The following is an 11,094-nucleotide window of genomic DNA, read 5'->3' as shown; positions in this document are numbered from 1 at the left end:
CTTGTTGGTTGGTCTCAATTTTTCAGAACCCCTTTCTCCCCCGTAAAAAAAAAAAAAAAAAAAAAAAAAAAAGGAGAAAGAAAAGCTAAACAAACAGTTTTATGTCATATTTAATTTAGAATGCTAATGAATTTTTGAGGGGAAAAAAAAAAATTACCGGATTGAGCTGAGATTTAATCATAAATTTACAATTCTCCAGCTCTTCTTTGAAATGCTGCTGAAGTAGAATAAAGGATGGACGAAACAACTGTCGGATTTGACTTCTTTCCAGAAAGGGCGCAACAATTGTTAGCATCTAAAAAGAAATGCCATTGTCTTGTTTAACTATTTTTATTAAATAGCCACTTAATAATCATGTGTTTAAGCAATAAGCAAAAACATACTTTTAAAGCTGATTCCAGTCCGGCGCAATCCTTGAAAGCCAAACAAAGCAAGTTGGCAAAGCGAAGTTCAAAGTCTGCAATTCGTCTTTTGAAAGTGTTATAATCATCTTCAAAAACCTTACGCCAATAAATAGAACAAAAGGTCAATGAGAAAGAAAACAGAATAAATGTATGAACTGCAACAGTTTTCATGCAGTGATCTTATTTTTGGACTGTTTGGATTTACTTAAATCAATTCCAGCAAAAACAAATACATTTTTTTGTTTGTTTTGTTTTTACCTGAGAGGTGAGGTCAAGTGGATTGTATTTACTGTACTTTAACACCTGGCAGTGGTTGTGGAACTCAATGTATATCTTGGCTACTTGCTCACTGTAGAACCTTCCTCGAATGCCACCGAGCTCTAGCTTCTCCATCATTTGGAATCCCAAAATAGTTTCAAACAAGTTCTACAAAGAAACAGTTTGAAAAGTAGAAAAATCACAGCAAAATATGAAGACTGAAAGCAAAACTTAAAAACAAAAGGCAAAAAAAAAAGACATCCTCTTACCTCCAGCTGAAGCATGCGATTCATAAATTGGTTGTAACGTGAAAAAGCCATGGCAGATGGGAAATCCCAAGGCGGATGTCTCTTTTGAATGGCTAGCTTCTCCTTCTGGGCCTGGTAACTCTCTCTGACACATTGGAGAGCTTTCACTACCTTCTTTATCATTAGCAGACTTTCCTCTGTATCCTCTCTGTGTAGCAGATCGTCAGGGAGGTATGCAGAAGCCTGTAATGAGAAAGTTTACATATATTTACATTAAAACCAGCAGCAAAAATTCCATGGTTGGAGTTTTTCAGAAGATTGATACCTGCTCAATGAACAGATTGCAGAGTTCCTGTAGTAACACTACGATGCGAGCCGGTCTCTGATAATACTGACAGTTGGTCCAGATGAGGAATAGTGTATGAAAAACTGCAGGGGTGCATTTCTCCATATCAACAAATCCATTATTTTTCAGCTGAGACAACTGTGCATCTAGTGGCTGTAGATACAAGTCAACGTCCTGGGCTTCTTTAAGGGCTTTTCGTTTTGTTTTTGGAGAAGAATAAACAATAAGTTTTAACAAAAACAAGAATGAATGTAACATGTTTTTGTGATCAAACCACAATGGCCTTAAAAACATACCAGATACAACTTACCATTAGACACATTTCCTATTAGAGTGTTGATAGCTGGATGGTAGCTGCTGTCCATCACCTCCAAAACTGTTGCCATAATTTCAACACTGGGACTCTGTAGCTGTTAGTAGAAGTTCCACAAACTTAAATAGGAGCTGCATGAAATTGTATTTTAGCCAATAGTAGGGCACATAATCATACCTGATGATGAATACCCTCAAGATTGCTCTTTCTGGAAGCCCAAAACCTGATTTCTACACCAGGCTCTGGGTTGCAGCCTGTCTGTAGGAGGTCTGATGAGTCCTGCTTTAAGATTTTCTGAATCAAACTGCTCCAGATGATAACCTGGGTCTCAATGGTATGAGCCAAAGTCCTGTCGTAGTTTTCATACCTTTGAGTGGAAAATAAAGATTACTTGAGACGACGATTACACTAGAGACCCAGTATCTTATTAGTGCATCCTTACATTTTAAATGTGTTGTAGGATTTTTCCATCCAGCCCATTGTCGTTGGAATAGGGAGGACGGTTTTTCCTAAAACCTGCCCTTGTACAACGGATGTCATGCTGCACATCCTCTCTACATGTCGACTGACGTCTTCAGAAATCAAAGTTGGCCACATGGGGTGATTTTTGCCATTGGTCAGTAGTGGACCACATACCTTGCATAAAATCACAGAGTTCAGAAAAAATGTTAGAAACTCTAAAACTCCAAATGTGTAAATCTAAAAGAGACATAAGCTACTGGATCTTGTGGATGAATGCAAATTGATTACATGCTTCTCAGATTCTTATTTGTAAATAACAATAAAACCATCCATTCATCTTCTTCTCAGTTCTGGACTACTTTGTACTGATCTATACAATTTTAATAGTTTAAGGGCTGCACAGTGGAAAAATGTTTAAAAGCACATGAGGTTTGAATACTTTTCCTAGGCAATGTTTAAACAACTCAAAATAAGAATCAGCTTTATTTGCAGAGTTTGTGAACAACTGACAAGCCACACATTCTTTTGGTTATTGTATCACAAACACAGCAATCACCTGTTGTATAGCACCTGATAGCTGCAGCAGAGGCGATGAAGACAGGAGACCAAAATTCAGAAGCCTCCTGTAGTTCTCGGTGTCAATAGCAGCAGGCCTCTTCTTGAGAATGTAGATTTGTCTGCTTTGAGCAGCAACAGGTAAGACCTGCATATGAAATAAAAGTGAGACTTTGAGGAAAACGCTGTCATAGAAGTTGTTTTTATTTTTGTTAAACAAGCTATCAAGATTGTAGGTCAGCCTTACCTCATTTGAAGCAAGCACACAGCGTTTGCTGGTTGATGAGAAATATAGGATTGTCTGTTTCTGGAAGAAGTCCTGGAGCAGTGCTTGAAACTCTCCGTCTGCAGCACTCTGCTCCCATGCTTTTCTCTGCAGCTGCAATAGAAAACACACTTTCTCCCCAACGAACTTGACTCTGACGTCTTCAAGAAAAGATGGCACAATTAGACTTTCTTCGTCTGACATGTCGTGTCCTCGACCATAACAAGGTGAATTCTTGCTAGCCCCACACCTCCTGACAATATATCTAAAAAAACCAACGCGTTTGCGGCAGTTTCGGGACAAGCTGTCAGTAATTTAAGCGACTCAGTGTCCGAAGGAAAACTCCAAGTTGCTACCATTACGTAGAAAAAAATGGCACGAGCTCTTCCGTGGGTTTAGCATTGTGTTGCCTAGCAACGCCCACTATCTGCAATCACAGCCAGCTATTCGGCTGAATAGATAGAAACAGTAAACAGCCACCTGCCCGTAGTAACATTTTAAATCAATTCGTCATTTATTTCCAAATAATAAATCAGTTTATAGTAAAAGACTGAACTGAATCTATATATCAAAGGAGCATTGCTATATTTTCCAAGCAAAAAGTCCCATTTTAAAGCACCGTCAAGTAATGTTAGCTTTAACAACTTCTTAGACACAAGTGACAAAAACAATAGGCATTTAATACGGTGAATTTGGTTCTTCACAAAAGATACCAGAAAACATGCAAGTATACAACAATTCAGGACAAAATCATATTTTATCCGCAACAAATGTTCATGGACAGTTTGCCTTAAAAGCTAGTATTAACACTAACAACTTAGGACATTATTTACAAGATGTTTGACTAAAGCTTTTTGAGAAAAAGCTATAAGCATATAACTTTTTTATACTTTTCCTTTAAAAACACAAGTTAGAAAATTGTGCAGTACATTTGTCATCAGAACCTCTGAAACAATACTATGTATAAACACCATTCAATGAAATTACAATTATGTCTTATATTTTAGAGAATGACATTTTTGCCTATTGTAAAATAGCCCAACGCAGTCATATTTAAACCTTGTTTTTGTAGCTTTTGCTGAATTTCCTCTGCAGTCTCAAGTTACTTGTACCTCTAACAGGTTTTCTGCATGTCACCAGCATAATAATCAAAGGACAAAATAAAAAACAGGGACATTCTCAAAATATATAAATAAGATATGCATGTTGTGGGAAAACATTCAGGAAGATAAGAAATAAGGAAAGCTTGAATCGATCACCACAAACATAAACCAATACAATGTGACCTCAGAATTACACACACATTTTGTGGTGTGAAAAGTGTTTGATTAATTTCCATTTACCTTTTTTTCTTGCGTGTAAATTACAGTGTTTCAGAACATCAAATCAATTTAAAGATAAATCAAAGACAACATGAGTAAACACAAAATGCAGTTTTTAAATGGTGTTTCTTATGAAGGGAAGAAAAAATCCAAACCTACTTAGTCTTGTGTGGAAAAGTGATCATAACAACATAGTCAAGCTTCTTATTCAAATTGGTAAAAAGTCTTCTAAAAGGTAGGCCAGTTGCATGTGGAGGCAGGTGAACTTAACTAGACTTTGTTTAGCAAATAAATATGTGCTTAGGGTATATGCCTTGTGCTGGCTCTGTAAATTCAAACTGTATAAATCTAGGATATTCAGTAAAAAAATTCAGTATTATTCTGCTTTCAAATGCATACCCTATTTTGAAGTGTTCTGTTGCATTTGAGAGAGAGAATGCACTTGATTTACAGGTTGACAGTTCGACCTTACAGTTGCCTCCATAAATAGATAAAAAAAAGAGGAGTGGTATATGAAACAATCCAGTTGACATATTTAGCAATTGAAGCAAAACAAATGTAGTTTTGAAAAAAAATAAGCACAAACAACAACTTAAAAATCTAGCACATCCTTATCCTTTATTGGTTTCATTCTGTTTGGTGAAAAAATAGCTTGTACATATAGGACAAAGGGGGTTTATCTGAGTTTTTAAGGTTGTCATTTTTCAGTGTGGGTTGACTACCTGCAGAGGGTGCCACTTTCTCTTTTCACAGATTTTAGGAGACATGAACAAATAGCATGAAAGCACAGCAATTTGTCACTTGTGTTTTTTTAGGTAGATTTTATGTAGATAGATAGATAGATAGATAGATAGATAGATAGATAGATAGATAGATAGATAGATAGATAGATAGATAGATAGATAGATAGATAGATAGATAGATACGGACGGACAGACAGATAGATAGATAGATAGATGAAGAAAGTTGGCTGGTGATTGAGAGTGCTACATGCATCTATTGTTTGGTGAACTCTCGTCTATAAAATAATTGATCTCATTGACTAAATAATAGCATCTTGTCACTTGTATTCCACCTGTGTTCTCCGTGTGTTGGTGGCAAATAATAGTTTACAAGTGGTGAATTGACGCCCATGCAGCACCATAATGAATGCTAAAACCCACAGTACTGCGTTTTCAAAACTGAGAGTGGGATCTCTGCTGGCAGATCTTGCCAAATCCTCAGTGATAGCATTAAAGCTCCTACAGGGTGTTATGTAAGCCCTGGAATTAACAAATTTGTTAGCCCACATACCCGAGGGCATCTGGTGACAGATACGGTGTCCTGAGGGAGTCCTGAGGGAGCAACAGTGGAACAGACGGCCATTTATCTTGAAGGGCTTGTTTTTAAGAGTTCCTCTGAGAAACAAAGGCTTTAAGGGCACTCGTTACCTAACAACTGGTAGGTATTACACCACATGGCATTCATTAGTGTTAGATTCATTCTTATATTAAGATTTTCAGTGAATTAAATTAATACAATTATTTATCAACTGCAGTAAATAAGTTGGAAAAACTCCTATATGTGACAACAAAACAAACAAAAAAAGAAACACAATAAATGATAGGATTTGGTTGAGGCCAGTTAGGAAGCAGATCACTTGGGATGGCCTGGCCACTTGTGTTTAAGGGTTAGTTCATCCCATTTAATCAGCATCCTGAGAGGCTGGCACTGCCCCCATGCCATAAAGCCCAGCGCTACTCTGGGTTCCTCAAAATGGAGGGAAGTCCCAGCAAACAATGTTACTGTCAATCAGCCTTAACCTGAGGTGGGTCCTTTATTCCCTATATAGTATACTTGTGTAATCATTCACTCCATAAATGCAAATTACTCTTGTTGTGACAAACACTGGGTAAGGATGTAAAAAGCAGTGTTTTTCTCTTTCTCTCTCTCTTTTTTTTTTTTTTTTTTTTTGCAAAGCAAGTAGTGAATATGATACAGTACCCAGATGTACCCAGAAATTGGGCTACAACTACTCTTGTTAAGTCACCACTGAACCTGAAACTACATGAGAAGTCTCTTATCTTGGTTGAGGAGAAAAGAGGTGGAATGTTGCTGAGTGATTCAATTATTATTTTTTGTTTTTTCGATTCAGATGTAAGAAAATGTTATCCTTCATTTGAAATCAAGGTCTCTGAGTCTGGAGGATGAGTAGAGAAAGGCAGGATCCAAGTTGTTTGAGGTTCAGTGGGAAGTTTCCACAATCACTGAAGATTTAGGAAGCCATGACATCTGCTGGTGTAAATCCAAAAGTACCAAAAATTGGTTTATTTAAACATGTGTTTGATTGGCAGGAAATATCCCCCTAAAAAGACTGTGGAGCATTGTGAAGAGGGAGATGATACACCAACAACAATGCAGATGAGCTGAAAGCTGCTATTAAAGCAGCCTGGACTTTCTTAGCACCTCAGCAGAGGATCCCAACCAAGTACTGAGTGCACACATTATACAGTACATGGTTCTGCTTCTGTTTAGGTGGACATTTCTGTTTCAAAAATCCACCTTTCCATCGACTTTGTCCAAAAGTACAAAAATAAAAAGGAGTAAACACTTGCAACATTTCACTCAGGCTGGAAGAATCCACGTCATAAAATCCATGTCAAACTCTTTTCATTTGAATTTGTGTGATGAATTAATTCCATGATGTTATTCTGATGAACAAAAAACATGAAGATGTGCATGACATGAAAATGACACCACAAATCTCACTTTAGTTGCAAAAACAAATTCCACTTGTCCCTGTAGGGAGAAAAAAAAAACTCCTCTTGGTCTAGTCGTCTATGCTCTGTGCTGTTGAAAACACATTTTTCTAAAAACCCCTAACAAGATAATGAAGACACAAGAGATCGCTTCCTGCAATTTGCAGTAGCTCTTCCGCTTCGCTTAGACCATAATTTGTACCTGTTTGGATGGTGCAAGGAGTCAGTGGTTTGGGGTTTGTAACAGGGAATGTCCCAAGGGGCTCTGTCAGTCCAGCACGATTATAAATGACAAAGCAAAGTGAGCCTCCTTGGCTGGGGCTTCCTCTGGGGCTTGAGCGGCATTTGCAAAGCGCGTGCCCTTTTTGATTTCCTAATCCCTGCACGGTAGGAGGAATGTTGGCTCTGTCCGTGAGGTATTCTGCTCACAAGTCGTGATTTATGCTCAACGGTAAGAGGAGCCCAGGTGTGGGGGAGCATCTGTAAAAACTTTTAATATGCACACTGCGTGTTCTCCAGCAGGGGCCTAGATCAAGGATTACCCCCAGCAAGTAGTGTTGGTGGTGGCGGCTGGGGGTAAACCAGTCAATAAATGATTAAAATACACCTGAGGCCTTACAGTCAGATGGGTATTTTACAGACATGCGAGAAATTCCTCTGCAGAAGAAATAAACAAGCAGCTCATTTTTATTTTTGCAATTAAATTCTTGATGAGATAGATGTAAATCTTTGGATATTTATGATAAAATGTCCTAACTGCACATCATGCACATTGTTTTTTTTATTATTGAATTGTTGACTGATCAATTGCACAGTTTAATTTGAGGAGGTCTGCATTTCCTTGCACCATAATAAAAGTCTCAGCATAAGGACAAGAGTGTAAAGGAAATATAATTCAAAGAGAGATGCGGTTTTATTTCTTTTTGTAATCATCAATTTATTTAATTTCAATTAAATTTTAGGAAATCCTTTTTGGGGAAAAATGATTGGAACTCAATAATTCACTTCATTATAAATGTTATATAAGTGTCAAACAGCCAAATTGTCTGGCTGGCAAGCTAATGGTCTACTGGTTGTGTGAATTCCTATTTCGGCTACACTTGTCCGACATATAAGTTAGCAATATAAACTTACAATTACTGCCAGTCTCCACACACACCAGGCTGCAGAAGTTCTCTGACAATGACTATAATCTTCCATTTCCCCCAATAGGGTCATAACACTGAAGAGGGAAACAGATGTAGCTCATCATTAAAAGTGATGACACTAATTATGCCATAACTTCCAATCAAAATGGAAAAAAAAAATCCATTCAAAGATTTATTTGTATTCCTTCCTGCCAGAGAGGCAGATTTTGTCATGACATGACACAGACAACTTCATGTGCGCTAACAACCCTGCTGCCGATCTAATAACAGTGATCCGTGTTAATCACCCACCCTTCCCTTTCCGCTTTTCATATTTCTCCTGAGGGCTTTACTGTATGACTGCACAGACTTAACCTGAATGTGTCCGCCGCCTCATCTTCTAATGGCTGCTTTTGACTCCACCCCTTTACTTTTACTCTGAGGCTTGTTACCTTTAAGTTGTCTAAATGGTTCCTGGAAGTGGATTCACCTTTCAGCTTGAAACTTTACCACAAATCCCCAAGGATGAATGCTTTTGTTTCCCAGCATTTTATTTAAATAAATGCACTTTATTAACAAAAACTACAAACTATAGTATGAAATGTATTTCTCTCAGACTCCAGAGCTATGGAAAGCAAAAACACAAATTATTTTTTGTGCAAAATCACACAAATGAGAAACATGTGAATCCGTTCTAAGAGTTTAAAATGCATGTCAATTCCACAAACGAGCATCCAAGACTCCATTTGTCTTTGCTGACCCTTGCCCAACCGTGAAAGAAAGGTTTTAAATACTTCTTTAAATTTTCATTCTTGCTCATTCCCAATATTGTCACCAAGCAAAATTATAGAAATTCGAAAGTATTGCCCTATTAAGAGATTTTCATTTCCTCTAGCACTGATTTACTTGTAAAATATGTAGAGATTTAAAAACAACCAAGAAGTTGGTTTTAGAGGAGTCAATTTGTACTCATGTAAAACAGGTTTTGTCAAGTTATTTGTATTCCTAGAATTATTAAATAATAATTTGCTCAATTGAAGACAAATTATTTTGACCAAATAAAATTCAACAACACATTTTGTTCAATTCAGATGATTTTTGCCCTAAATACAGAATATCTTTGTGTTGATTTTTAATAAATTTAATTGTAGATATGCATTAGAATTCCAAGAAAGTTCAAGAAAAGTGCTTCTAATTGCCTTAATGTAATCTGAAATCCTACATTTGTGATAATTGTCAAGACGTAATTCTTAAGAAATTGCTAAAACCTTTTATTTTCTTTAAGTTGGTTAAGCGGCTCTAGTTCCCTAAACCATAAAATAATTTTCTTTCTGACTTTATGCCTTAAAATATACCTTCTCAGGGTTGCGTTGCAGATTCATTTAGTCCTTACTGTGCCATCCCCCTGTTCCCTCACGCTCTTTCCTCCTCCTTCTTCTTTCCCATGTCCATTAGACCTTGCAGACTAATCGAGCAGCACCAATTGCTCCCGTGGTGAGATCATTAAGTAAATTATTTTAAGATCAAACGGTCAGCAGCCACAATGAAGTCTTGTGTAATGGTAAAAGCCTCAGAAGCTTCCACCCACCCCTCTCTCAAATTAAAGCCCAGTGGGGAGAGCTCTGTACCTCTCAGGTGGATGCCCCCAACCATTAGGCCTTTTAGCTGCAGGCTAAGGTAGGACCCACTAATTGGTCCTTTGAACAAAACTAACCCACTGACAGGATTCGACTTGCATGCAGCTTAACAGTACAAAATTGTTCCTGGCCAAAGACAGCAGCCTTAGTCCGATGTAATGGTTGACATATAGAGAGACAGCAAGACAGCAGCATATAGGTAATAATATTTAATCTAGTATACAAGGGTAGAAATATATATTTTTACAGTTTGGCTTTTTTATTTGCCATACGTTTGAGAGAGGGGTGGGTGGAGAGATAGTTGTGAAAAAAAAAAAAAGAATCATGGTTTTACTTGCGGTGGTTCCGGTTCTCTGCCAGTTTAAAAAAAATGAATGGACAGATATGTAAACCATAACAAGTCTTTTAATAAACATTAACTTTAGATCCTCCTGCTTCGTAGATTCTGAAATATTTTAGTCAAAGTTAAACAAAAGGCAGCTAAGAAACTGAGTATCCCAGCTAAGTAATAAAAAGTTAGGGCTAAAGGTTGAACATCCACTAAAGAAATAAAGAATGTTCTCATGTAAAAACAGATTGCTTTTTCAGTAGCGTCTGATTTGTCAAATAGCTGATGCTTTTGTACGAGCAAAGTACACAGTAAGAATGAAGTTGCTGTGATGTTATTTTGTTGTGAAACAAGTTCAAATTAAAGTTTTTCAAATACTAATATAAAAAATGTATATGATCAAAATCAAATATGATATTACTTTCTTAAATTAAAATTAGTGGCTGTTCATACAAATACATTTGTTGCCTGGGGCCCGGCCCAACCCCATCCAAAATTTACAACCACTAACTAACCAGATGAAAATCATTCTGTAAAAATAAACTTTAATAAACAAACAAAATAGCAAAAATATGAAACAGTTTTTAGGTAACTTATAGGAAACATTAAGAACTAAGTAATAAATCTTATGTTAATTATTATATACTGTTTATATGGATGATTCATGCTTTTCTCAATCTTCAGATGCATTCAACAAATCAAGATATTATTGAAAAGTTAATTTATTTCAGTAACACTATCATGAAGTGAAACACATTAGAAATTAGAGATTAATTAGACAAAAACTACTGTATAAACACCTTTATTTCTTTTAATCACAATGTTTTTCTGCAGCTAATAGAAGCACAACAATTAAAATTAGAATGCTATAAAAAACAGGAGTGTGAGATTAAGGAAAAGCATGTTTAATACCTAGTTAATATTTTTATTTTTTTTATTTTCAAATGACTTTTGGGGATGTATCTTCCAATTTATTTAATTGTAAGTGGGTTAAGTACAAAGAAATTCTTTAAACTGTTATTTATTTTCCTCCCCACAAATACAATTGTTTTATATTTGTCTAAAAAAAAAAAAAAAAAAAAAAAAAAAAA

General features: G+C 36.4%; 1 protein-coding gene across 3 annotated transcripts in view; it reads right to left on the bottom strand.

Moving 5' to 3' along the window:
• si:dkey-233k19.3 (dynein heavy chain 11, axonemal) overlaps positions 1-3,219 on the bottom strand; it is a 57,380-nt gene extending 54,161 nt beyond the window's left edge. For all 3 annotated transcript variants that reach the window (XM_015045316.1, XM_015045318.1, XM_015045317.1), the window contains exons 1-10: positions 2,834-3,219; positions 2,588-2,734; positions 2,012-2,205; positions 1,747-1,936; positions 1,567-1,666; positions 1,236-1,447; positions 932-1,153; positions 663-830; positions 384-500; positions 158-295 (exon numbers count right to left, since the gene is read on the bottom strand). In XM_015045316.1, the coding sequence (XP_014900802.1) occupies positions 158-295; positions 384-500; positions 663-830; positions 932-1,153; positions 1,236-1,447; positions 1,567-1,666; positions 1,747-1,936; positions 2,012-2,205; positions 2,588-2,734; positions 2,834-3,055 (1,710 nt within the window). In that variant the 5' untranslated portion in view covers positions 3,056-3,219. The remainder of the gene's footprint in view (positions 1-157; positions 296-383; positions 501-662; positions 831-931; positions 1,154-1,235; positions 1,448-1,566; positions 1,667-1,746; positions 1,937-2,011; positions 2,206-2,587; positions 2,735-2,833) is intronic.
• Between the last annotated feature and the right edge of the window lie 7,875 nt (positions 3,220-11,094).

Source organism: Poecilia latipinna, unplaced genomic scaffold (assembly GCF_001443285.1).
Source record: "Poecilia latipinna isolate Pla-1442-1.1 unplaced genomic scaffold, P_latipinna-1.0 Scaffold719, whole genome shotgun sequence".
In the NCBI taxonomy this organism is placed as follows: domain Eukaryota; kingdom Metazoa; phylum Chordata; class Actinopteri; order Cyprinodontiformes; family Poeciliidae; genus Poecilia; species Poecilia latipinna.
The sequence above is the reverse complement of the archived record's forward strand: the minus strand, read 5'-3'. Positions and strand labels throughout refer to the sequence as shown.